General features: G+C 32.6%; 1 protein-coding gene and 1 pseudogene across 3 annotated transcripts in view; both read left to right on the plus strand.

The window, feature by feature from the left end:
* SMPDL3A (sphingomyelin phosphodiesterase acid like 3A) overlaps nucleotides 1–11,993 on the plus strand; it is a 30,559-nt gene extending 18,566 nt beyond the window's left edge. The window contains exons 8-10 of one of the 3 annotated variants that reach the window (XR_005651060.1): nucleotides 4,453–4,550; nucleotides 8,542–8,741; nucleotides 11,618–11,993. Coding sequence is in view for 1 of the 3 variants with exons in the window: in XM_039854228.1 (XP_039710162.1) it covers nucleotides 4,453–4,521 (69 nt within the window). In the remaining 2 variants the exon portion in view is untranslated. The remainder of the gene's footprint in view (nucleotides 1–4,452; nucleotides 4,551–8,541; nucleotides 8,742–11,617) is intronic. The other 2 variants (XR_005651059.1, XM_039854228.1) reach the window with 2 other exon arrangements.
* Nucleotides 8,014–8,131, plus strand: LOC120596447 (uncharacterized; annotated as a pseudogene).
* Nucleotides 11,994–12,921: the final 928 nt, after the last annotated feature.

Here is a 12,921-nt window from a genome sequence, read left to right on the forward strand (position 1 = left end):
ATGACTGTTTCTGGACTTGCTTGCTAAATAAAATCTTTGAGACTTGCTTTCACTGTTAATATCATCAAATAAAGTTGTGGGGGCAGAAGGCTATAGTTTTCACTTTCCTCTAACCATTGGAGCTACTATGTCTTCCCAAAAACCCAAATCACTGCAAATAACTACATTGGGTCATTTCTACAATGTAAAGTTGAAGATGAAATTCTCTATTACTTAACAACTTCAGTGTTAGGACTATACCTAAGAATAAGCTCTCAAAAGTATACAATAAGAATCATGTATAGAGATACTTGTGGCAGCATTATTTGTAATAACAATAGCAAATCTGTAAACTACTGAAGTATACATCAACAGGAAAATGGATAAATAAACTATTTAGAATGTGTAATATACTGAAGTGAAAATTAACATGAATAAATGTCACGAGCATAATAATGAGTGAAAAACAAGTTGCTAAAGGATAAATACAAAGTAATATCACTTATATCAAATTTTAAAAATGCAGAAATAGAATATGTTTCTTAGAGATATATATAATAGACCAAAAAGAATTATGTTGCTAAAATAAATATCAAATATAGGAGTGTTAGAGGGTAGTGAATGAGAAAGTTAACAGAGGGGTGAGAAATAGGGGATGTAAATATGTTGATAAAGTTTTATTAATGCAGTCAGCGGCTCTATAGATGTTTTCTCTACTTTTTAAATACATTTTTTATGTATTAAATATTACATATTCACTTTCTGTGAGGAGACATAGAGATCCAGCTTTGAAAGCTGATTATTTTGACTCTTCTATAGAGAATGATTCATAATAAAAGCATGGAGACATTGGGAAGGTTTGAAGTAGTTCAGTTGAAGGGGGATTGTAGGCAGGCTGAGGTGATGGCAGTGGAGAGAAATAGCCCATTCTGTGCACTATTTTTGAAATATCAGGAAAGGATTTGCTTCTGAAAAGTGAGGTGGGGATTTTGAGACATAAAAGAAGGGTAGCATGTCCTTTCACGATATGGTAATGAGGAGGGCTTAGTGAGTTAAGGGGTCATTAGGGAGTGGTACGGTATGGTGATGAGGTCAGGGCTTCTTGTTAGAGGCATTTGAGATGTGATCCCAGCACCTCCACTCATTTTGAGTGCAGTCAAGGTACTTACCTCTATGTAAACCAATTTGCTTCATAAATGAGAGTTATAATATCACTTGATTTGTTAGATTGTTGTGAGAATTAAACGAAAATATAAAATACACAGCTCAGTTTCTAGACATTGTAAGCATTATGTAAAAGTTATAAATATTAATACTATTTTTAACATTATTAGATGCCCAAAGGGAACAAAGTGGATTTGACAGGGACAAGTAAGAGTACAGAAAATGAAGATGAAGTTAAGAAAAGCAACCTCACAGTTTTCAGTGCTGCTCTGGGGAACATTCATTTTATACACAGATAAAGCTATAACCATTGTATTATGTATGGCACAATTCTCTCCACATATATTTATGGGGTTGCTTTAATGTTCCAAGCATTGTTTGAGATGCTGGGGTTACAGCAGTGAACAAAACACACCAAGAGGCAAGACATTGTGGAGCTCATTCTAGGACACTTATTAGTGTGATGTGTGTGTGTGTATGTGTATACATCTCATTGGGAACACTGATCACCTTTGAACCACATCACACATAATTAAAACGTATTTAACAATTAAAATAAATTTAACAGGATTACCTTAATTACAATGGACTTTATTTCCAGAGAACTAATTAGTGGAGGACCATGACACACGTCACAAAAGTGTCAGAAATATTGACAACAATATTACAAAGATATCTACTTAAGTCCTCAATATTTGAGAAGAATGATGAAGTTATCAAAATGATTGCTTTGTCATTTACATAAATGGAAATGACTATCACAATACAGAAAAAGAACTGATTAGTTTGTCAGGTAGACTTTCTTATTTTGGTGATCAATATTAAGGTGCCTGTTGGACACTTCCAAAATCCTTTTTTATGCACATGTTTTAAAAGCATTTATTCTCAGATCACTCAGACAGCAATTGAATTTTGCTTGGAACAATGATTAGAGTTACATGGAGCATTTTGCTCTAGAGTTCATTTGTCTTCTTTCCTGTTAAGCCTACATATTGTTGCCATGTAATGTCAAAGAACCATAGCAGCAGCCTGAGATAGTTTCTATTCACCTGAAAATTCATTAATCACCTTTTCTCTTAAAATCTAGCTGGAATCTTTAGCTGAAATATATGTTGTTTCTTATAATCTTTTATTTGAGAAGAGCTGGAAGCATTAAATTTAGAACATATACATATTAAAATTCTTTGAAAATTAAAATCATTTAAAAAATTTAAAATGCCATCTATGCATTTTAAAATGCCATCTATGCATCTATACATTATTATATTTTAATAGACATGTTTACTACACTAGAAAGAACCAAAATATTCTCTTTGGAATTTTTATGCTTTAGAAGCAAAACAGGATCTTTTCAATAAGAGTACATTTAAGATGCTATTCTTCCTCAGTTGAAAATAATAATAATAAGTATTAAATTGGGGCCTCCTTTTTTAGAAGCCATGAAGTGCTTATTTAAGTTACTCACACATTCAATTATTTTTTGGAAAAGAGAAGAATGGATTCATATATTGATTCATCAAACATTATCTTAATGTCTATTATGTACAGGACCTGTGCTGTTATGGGGTACAAAGGTAATTGAAACATGAAACAAAATGGAAGACACACACATAAATGGATAATTAAAAATTATTTACTAACCACACAAAAAAGAAGTGGTAATTATGTGAAATGATAGAAGTGCTAGCTAATGTTAAGGTGGTAATCCTATTACAATATATAAGTATATGAAATCAACATGTACATCTTAAACTTAGACAATGTTATATGTCAGTTATATCTTAATAAAGCTGGGATAAAAACAGGTTATCAGGCTAAGAGAATCTCAATCCAGAAACTATACCATTCTTAGAATTCATATCACAAACTCTGAGAATGGGCAGAATAAAATGCCAGTCTTCTGAAACATTTTTCTGAACCAAATTTTTTTATGCCAATCAGTGCTGCAATTGAGTTTTAAGTGGATTTGAACCAAGAGTGGAATAGAAGAATTTTTAAGGAAGAATTTCAGAGGATTTACATTTAACTTAATGCTAAAACTTTCTTCCCTCTCCAAAAAATTATTATAGTAGATAAATCTTATTGATTTCCTGTCTCATTTTTCCTAATCATTTGTAGTTACGAGTTCTCGTTTTTACATTCAATTAAGGATTTTTAACAAGGTTTCTAAATTAATTAATTAGTTAATTAGTTAATTAGTTAATTAATTTATGATGAATTATTTTAGACATATAGCCCCCTCTGGGTCTGAAGACTCAGTGTTTTCTTTCTTTTTGCTGTGTTAGTTTTGTATAATATCCATGGTGGACTTTTTTTTGTCATATAGTTCAAATGAGTTAAACCTAGTTCTAGATTTTACCAAGAGGAAGAGAAATTTCTCATCTGTGAAACAAAGATACTAATATTTTACCTAGAGAGTTGTGAGTCAATTTTAGTAAAGCGTGTAAAATAATGTCCGGCACATTATAAGTGCTACAAAAATGTAGGTAAATAAAATTAAATATACTTTACTATTGATCCCATTTGTTTCTCCTTGAGTGTTGTGAACTGACTGACCTAAATCAATTTACTCTTGGCTTTTTTTTGGCAGGTAGGGTAACCCTCCAGAAATTCTTGGGTGTCAAATTAAAATCAAAGTAGGTTTAAGCTAAATTATACCACACATAGAGAAATATATTAACTATTTATTAGTAAGATAATAAAGTCACAAAAAATAAAAATGAAACAAATATTTTACACTGTTTATTTTATAGTCTCTAGAATATACAATTTATCATCCATTGAGGTGCTTCGAGCACTATCTTGAATGAAAGGTTTGTTGGAGTTAAAATACCGACATTCTAGATGCAGACATTTCAGCCTTGGAAAAATCTCATATGCTCAAAATCAGGGCAATGAAGCCTCTGGTGGAAAATTTGAGGAGGGGGCACCAAAAAACATAGTAATCAAGAGAAATTATATTTTAAAAAATAAAAATAAATGAAAAATAGTTTATCATGAACAAAATGTCAGAATTTTAAATAAAGACAAACTGCTGTTTGTTTGTTTTATGTTCCTGCATCATTGTGCAACAAGAAAAGTTGTTTCCATGTAGCTGGTTGTTATTGTCCTGCCGTAACAGTTTATGAAGTTGAACAATGACATCGATCCCATGGGGCAACACACTGGGTAATGCAGAGCTTTATATGTGGCTGCATTTTTGATGATATTTTATTAATTTTCTCCATTTGGTTCAAAATATGGGAAGACATTTTGGTAAGTATATCAAAGGGCACACTTTTTTTTTTTTTTTTCCTTTGCTGAGCATAGGTTTCAATATGGCTGGACAGGATCTGCTCCAAGCCCTCAGAAGTTCACCTCTGGAGCCTGAGGCAGTAGAGATTTAGTCTAAAGCATCAACCCTATAAGTAAGTCCCCTTTATGGACTCTTCTATTTTGCATGTTAGGAAGAATGAATGTATTTTTTTAAAAAAAGTGTATATGTCTATGTCTGTCTGTCTGTCTATTATCTGTCTACCTGTCAATCTATTGATCTGTGTCTCTATCTATCCATTTATCTGTCTATCCATGCCCTTTAGCTAATCTACACATTTTGCATCTCTTTAATTTCACCTCTGAGAGTCCATTTTCAACATTCATCATGTCAGTCTACAAGCTATTCTTTCCACCACTGAAAATCTATTTTTAAGATCGTGTGCTCTAACTTGCACATATGCAATACAGTATCTCTGATAGGCTATTTTAGAGTAAGTTGCAAACAGTGCAACACTGAATTTTAATCAATATATTCTTAGATCTAAAATTAGATTATGAATTGTTGTTTTGCTCCCAGGCTAATTTAAATATATGCCAGACATATAGTGAATAGGGCTTGGCTTGACATGAGTTGATATCTTATTTTGTCTCTACTGATTGGTTGCCTGAGATGCAAATACTTCAGAATTATGAAAAAACTCATAATTTTCCACATGTGGTAATATTTGGGTTCATTCTCCCTCCATATGTACATATAATTTTATTTATGAGGACTATATCTCCTAGAATTCTACCTATTTTTTGCCTACTTATTTTCTGGGAGTATTAGTCTAATTTTTTGTAGAAATAGATAGACCTTTTGAAGATGAGGGAAACCAATACACAGGTCTCTGTATTCTGAAAGGTATATGCCTTGATTTCTGGTTGGTAAATGCCTTGTGCTTATGAACTAGAAGAAAACAGTGGACAAAGGTTTCTCTTCTTTAAAGTCAGTAGATTTGCATTGCTCGATTGTATGTTATGGAGAAATCAGTAATTGTTCTTCCCATGCAGTTGTCAGTTGAAATTCTTTCCAGATTCTAACAATAAGATGACTCCTAGTCCTGGTGTAGAACTTATAAATTTTATTCTTTTTCATCAAGTATTTATGAAATTTATTCTTTTATCAAATATTTAATGAATTCCACCCACATGCTAGATGTTCTTTTAGGCACTGGGGATACAAGAAAAAATATCCTTGCATTTACGGAGCTCAAATTATTGTTGTGCCTTTTGAGCTTATTCTGTGAATTCATGGAATGGCAGTATGATGAACTACTAGACAGATGTCATTTAACACTAAATTCAACCTAAAACACTTTAGGCCTATCTAGCGAACATCAATTCTTAGGGTCATTATCTATTCAATCTATTTTAATATCCATAAATTGTCCATTAAGGAAATTGAAATTATCGAATAAAACTGTATAGCATTTGCATGAATTTCCTACATGGGATTTCAAAATAATAATTCCTTTAGTACTTTACTATTTCAAAAACATTTTAGCCTATCTACCACATTATTTACGGGCAGAGTTGACTCAGAAAGATTAAATAATCTTCTCAAGGGATATACATAATTAAGTAAAGAAGTTGAAACTCAAACCCAAGTCTCTGACTTCAAGTTCAGTACTATTTCCATTATATTAGTCAAGTTTGCAGTTTTCTGCACTTTCTGCATAGATGCATAATTCATTATGCTCACAGAACGGCAGATAATAAACTCTTCTACCAAAATAATTTTAGTTATGTGTTTCACAATTGAGTTAGATAATGAATTTTTTCTAAGGTTTTCTGTCAATATTTCAAAACATGTTTATTCAGTAAATACAACAGCCTCTTTGCCTCTTTGTCCTGTTCCGAGAACTTAGAATCAACACTCATCTGATGCTGCATGCCTCCTTATGAGAAAACTCACACGATTGTTTTCGAGTTGAAAACGACACAACCAACACTGGCTTCTATTAAATTGAAACTTCTGTTTATTATTTTGGCTTCTTTTTTTTTTCCCCCTGACCAAGACATAATTTAGGGATTATGCAAGAAAGAGTTTATCTCTTTTTCTACTTCAGAGTAGGTAAAATGTGATTTTTCAAATATAAGATAATTTTTTTCAATTTTTATTTTTACATAGTAAATGCATCATTACTTTCAATATGTTGCTAAAAAGCTTTCTCTTATCTTTTATTTTAACAACTCAATATATACTTAATGGGGCTCAGTTAATTATTTATTTAACATGGTCTATTGTGCATCAGTTTTGTGCACGACACAAGTTTAGTTCCTATATATCTGATTACTTCAGTTGATGGAATGGTTTTCAAATTTCTTTAATGGTTTTGGGCCCTCTGAGCACCTGATATTCAAAGAAATGCATCCCTTAGACATCCATCCACCAGTCCTTTTGCTTACAAGGGGAAAAATTCTGCAATTGCATGAAAAAATTAAGAATTGTGTTGGAAAAACCACACCAATGTATCTTATATATTATGCGGCAGAACCTTCTTAGGAAGCAATAAATAATAATAACTGCTACACACACATGGACTTATGCACACAGTAAAGTATGCTCATGAGAAGAAAGACTTTTCACTCAAAGAAAATGTGAGTGGGAAAGAAATATCTCTGTGTTTTAAGAAGTCAATGGATGCTTGATCAAATTGAACAGGTATCTATCTCTCCATACTTCTAAAGACATAAAAATAAGAAATGACAAAATCCAAATATCTTCTTTAGTTTTTAATAATGTAATTTTTTTCAAAAGATACTGAAATTATTTTTCAACTATCACATAATAATTATTTCAAGCAAATATCATCAATGGATGCTAAAACTATTGGGAGAAAGTTTGATGAAGAACAGTATATTGCAGTATCTCAAAGTATCTCCCTAGAGATTACAAATTAATTATAAAAATTAAAATAGTAACAAGAGTAGAGAAATCTGACAGATGCCACCGTAACCAAGTTTTTATAGTTAATATCACTAAGAAATAACAGCTTCCAGTCGTGATGCGCTAATGATATACTAAAATGTGTAAAATGAACATACACTTAAGGAATCATCAGATAAATTGAGGGATGTTCCATAAAACAAATAGCCAATAATCTTAAGACAGGTTAATGTCATGAAAAAAAAAAAAAAGAAAGATTAAGGAATTATTTCAGATTAAAGGAGATTAAGAGAACTGACAAGTAAATGCAATGTAAGCCCTGGATTGGGACAAAAATTTTCCTAAAGAACATTATTGGGGTAATTGATGAATATTGAAAAAAAGCTGTATATTGTTTAATACTGCATTAATGTAAAACCTCCTGAATTTGATAATTGTGTGTGGTTATGTAAGAAAATGTCATTATTCTTGGAATGCACACTGAAGTATTTAAGGGTAAAAGGCATAATGATTGCAACTAACTGTCATATAGTTTAGGAAAAAAACTAGCATATATGCACATATGTATATATACATATACAAAAATGCATAGAGAGATAATATGCAATAAAATATTAAAAAATAAATAAAATGTGAAAAAGTTAATTCAAAGAAAATTTCAAGTTAAAATCACAAAACAAGGTCTAAACGAAACATGCTACCTTGAACAAGCCTGATCCCATTTGATCTCAGAAGTAAGCAGGGTTGGGCCTGGTTAGTACTTGGATGGGAGACCACCTAGGAAGACCAGGTGCTGTAAGCGTAAAAAATATAAGGGATTGTAAACTGACAAGATCCTTGCAATCTGTGAGGTCAACCAAGGGTCACCTCACCTAAAATAAATGAATAAATAAATAAATAAACAAACAAACAAATAAATAAATAATAAAAGTAAATAAAATCACAAAACAAAACAAAAGTGAAAGTTATCAAAACAACAATGGTTTATTTCTTGCAGTATGTGGCTTGAGAAATAATGGAATACTTTAACTAAGTGATAAGATTAGAGACAATATTGTGAGATTTCTTTTTATTTGCTCTCTAAAATGACCCCCCCTTTTTTTTTGCTTAAGTGTCATATGCTATTTTTTAATTGTTTCAGGTAGTTTATGAAATTTTACATAAATACAACCTAATTATGTCTTCTCTCTCTTGCTGTACTCACCATTTAGGCAGACTGTTTTGTTGCTATAAAACAAGGAACCATTGGATTTCCTACAGCACCGTGCCCTGATGCCTTTATGTAATCTCCATTCACATTCTGCATGTTTAGCATTGCTCGTAATGAGGCTGCCTGAACCATGGTAACCCCTTGTAACTCAGTAAGCAACGGAAAGTAGACGGATCATTCTTTCTTGCCGTGCGTTGTGAGGTAATCGGCTTTCATTACAGGCTTTCTTGTGGAGGTGATGGGGATTAGATGTTGTAAGCACAGGGCAGAATATATCTGTTCTCCCAAAAGACCAAGTTCAAGATCTGTATGAATTATTCTTCTTACTTTCCCACAGCCATTTTCAGTTTCTTTCTGAGCCTTTAAAATGGATAATCTTTCTTAGCATGGCTTCTTTCCATTTTCAACATCTCTGTAAGGCATTCTCATCCTTCTATTTAAATGGTCCTGAAAAAAATATTTCTTTCATGTATTAATTTAGCACTGAGTAGCTGGAAGCTATGTGACTGTAAGCTACATTTTCCTGTGGAAAATGCTTCTCTCATGCTTTCCTTTGAAGCTTTAAGAGAAAGAAAACATAAAGCTCTTTTGTGTATGCGGTTGTGATTTCCTTAATCTTATGCAAAATCGATCAAATATCCAAATTTATATTTTCAAAATTTTAAAAGTTTTTACTGATTAAAAACTAGAAGGTTATAATTAAAGAACTAATCCAGCAATACTGTAAAGAATATTTTTATAATATCAGTATTCACATAATTACCTGGTGCTTCTTGCTGCTATTAAATCATTATCACTGAAAGAACAACAGCAATTTAGCAATAGGAGGTTTTTGTCATACCTGCTTATTGATGCAGATTTTTAAGCCAGATTTAATCAGCTTCACTGTTTCTCTTTTACTATCAAAGTTCTGCAAGCATGTTTCTCTTTGATTGTATTTCTCTTTGAAGCATCTTGAATTTATTATTAAATAGTGGTTTGTGCTATTACATTTGGAGGAGCAACAGTTTGAAAATCTGGCTTTTGTTGCAAATGAAGCTCTTTGGTGTGGGGGTAATTGCAAAAATACTTCCTTTGTAATTTGTAATAAGAAGTTGGTGACTTGCCCCAAAGCCTAAAGAATGGTTTGATTTTTTTTTTCCATATTTAGCTCTACTTTTGTTTGTCTGAATTTAGATAGAAGGATTAATTAAATTCCCAATATTTATTCTATCTTCAGAAAAATGTGATCATAGCAACTTCAGAGGTTGAAAACAATAGTAGTTACATGCTCAGATAATGCCGACAAAAATTTTCAGGTGCACTCTTTCCAAAATTTATCTCTGAAAGGAAACATCTCTGATAAAAGCATCAAGCCATTTTTTTTCCTACTGCTCCATCCATAACTACCTTCCTCTCACTTTACAAAGAAAGATATGCTTTCATATATCAAGGATCTATCCATGGTCCATGACCTCACTGTATACAAATTTCTTACATAGAAAATAAAGGGACACTTAGAAATAGTATAATGTTGAAAAAGTGAATACTTCTAATGACTGGATAACAAATCTTTTTGTAAGTCAGGTGGTTTCTAATTCTTTGTTTTCAACATATTGATAGATTATTACAAATAACAGAGATAGATTATTAAGATCAACAGAGCTCCAAGCGCTGCTTTGAATTCTTCTGGACCCAGTTTTGTTCCTTATCTCCTTGGTGGGGGTTCTGCACCAAGCAGACAGATTTCCCAAGAAGCGATCCCTATTATATGTCTGGCTCTGCAATAGCCAAATACTGCTTGGATTCCAAATGACATACCCCACCTCCTTGACTGGGTTTCTAGGTTCCAATAACTTTCAGATTCAGGGCTGAGATATTTGCTACCTTGCTCCCTCCTGAGGTGCGTGAAGAAGAAGAAGACAGCTGAGAGATTTGGTGTCGGAAGCAGATTTTGAAGCATAACATTCTGAGGAGAGATGCAAATCTGAGTCACTGTAGGGTACTCGAGGGACATGAGTAGGCAACAGCCTGAGATAGGACAGAGGGCTTAGTGCCAGATCACTACGCTGAGTGCAGCCCACTTAGCACAGAGCTAAGGGGGAATAACTGGCACAACCTCTTAAGGAATTTTGGTAGTGAATATCTTCTAAAACATAAGTAATCATTGACACATCCGCTAAAATGAATAATATAACCATAGTTTAACTATTTCTTAAAATTAAAAATCTAGGTTGTTTCTAATAGTTTACCATTCTAAATAATGCTATGAGGGATATTTTTGCACATCAATCTTAGAGTAGATTTTTGATTATTTTCCTACCATCAACTTTTAGAAATAAAATTACTGGACCAAACAAAATAAAAAGTTTTAGGGCTGTTGATACCAATTTTTCTCCATATAAGATTTTATATTCCAATTTACATTCTCACTAGCAGAGAGTACACACTTTACCAGAAAAATGATTTTTTCATTTTTAAAGATTTTCAACCATGTGATCGATGACAATGTTATCTTATTATGCATTTCTTTGAATATTGAGTAGTAACGTTAATTTTTTTATATATTGAGTAGTAAGTTTCTTTTAAAAAAGAAGTATTACTTTGGGTTACATTTGTGTATGTTGTGCGAAGTGTCTCTTCATATCAAATTCATACACAAACTAGAAGGCTGTCTGCATCTGGTGATTATATTAGATTATATATTAGAAGGATTATAAATTCTAAATCCTGATGTAACTTCTTTTCCCACCCTCCATTTCTCAATTGGACGGAAAGTATCCAACTCCTTTTTTGCACATTCATTTCAACTGCACTAGTTATTGTAGGCACAATTATCTGGAACACAGTTGATCACTACATAGATTCAGCTTCTACTTCTCAGTAATAGCATTGTTATGGTCATTGTTATTTTTCTAGGCATTTCAACAATAACTACAGTCTTTTAAAATAATTTATCCTAGTCTCAATTAAAATACAATCAATTTTGAAATTACAATTTTGTTATACTTTCAGAGCATTAAAATTGTAGTCCATGTTGCTTGAAGCTATACTCTAGTATGTTCTTAATTTGTTTGCCCTCAATATCTTCTTTGTAGATACTCTAAATATAAATATGCATCCTGCCTTCATAAGTCGTATGATGGCCTCCAAATGAAAATGTGACACACATGAAGATAGTGTGCTTACTTTTAATAAGGCTGATGTGATCTTCAATAAATGGTGCTGGGAAAACTGGAAAGCCACCTGCAAAAGAATGAAACTAGACCGTTGTCTATCACCGCACTCCAAAATTAACTCAAAATGGATTAAGAACCTGAATATAAGACCTAAGTCAATAAAAGGCATAGAAGAAACCATAGAAACTAAACTTAAGAACCTTAGACTTAAAGAAGATTTTATGAAATTGACCTCAAAGACAAAGGAAGTAAAAGCAAAAATAAATGAATGAGACTACATCAAACTAAAAGATTTCTGTACAAAAGAACAAGGTAAAGAGAGAACCATCCGAATGGGAGAAAATATTTGCAAACATCGCCTCCGATAAGGGCCTAATATCCAAAATATATAAAGAACTCATACAACTCAATAACTACAAAAAAACAAACAATCCAATTAAAAAATGGGCAGAGGATCTGAACAGACACTTCTCCCAAGAAGACATACATGCAAATGGCCAACAAACATGTGAAAAGATGCTCAACATCACTAGCTATTAGGGAAATGCAAATCAAAACCACAATGAGATACCATCTCATACCTGTTAGAATAGCTGTTATCAATAGGACAAGTAATAACAAGTGTTGGAGAGGATGCAGAGAAAAAGGAACCCTCATACACTGCTGGTGGGACTGCAAATTGTTACGACCACTATGGAAAACAGTATGGAAGTTCCTCAAAAAACTAAGAATTGATCTACCATATGATCCAGCAAACCCTCTACTGGGTATTTACAAAGATTTGAAAACCGATATCAGAAAAGATATTTGTTCACCAATGTTCATATCAACATTATTCATGGTTGCCAGGACATGGAAGTAACTGAAGTGTCCTACGGTAGATGATTGTCTAAAGAAGTTGTGGTACATGTAAATAATGGAATATTACTCAGCCATAAGAAGAGATGAAATATAGCCGTTTGTGACAGTGTAGATGGACCTTGAGATAATCATGCTAAGCGAAATACGCCAGAGAGAAAAAGTTGAAAACCACATGATATCATTTAAATGAGGGATATAAATCTAAAAGCAACAAACAAACAGAACAAACAAACAGAAACTCATGGACATGGACAATCCACTATTAGTTACCAGAGGTTGGGGGGAGCGGGGAGGAAAATGGGGTAACATGGGTCAAATATGTGGTGACAGAAAGAAATCTAACTATGGGTGGTGAACACACA

Source organism: Pteropus medius, unplaced genomic scaffold (genome assembly GCF_902729225.1).
Source record: "Pteropus medius unplaced genomic scaffold, Ma_sr-lr_union100, whole genome shotgun sequence".
NCBI classification, from domain to species: domain Eukaryota; kingdom Metazoa; phylum Chordata; class Mammalia; order Chiroptera; family Pteropodidae; genus Pteropus; species Pteropus medius.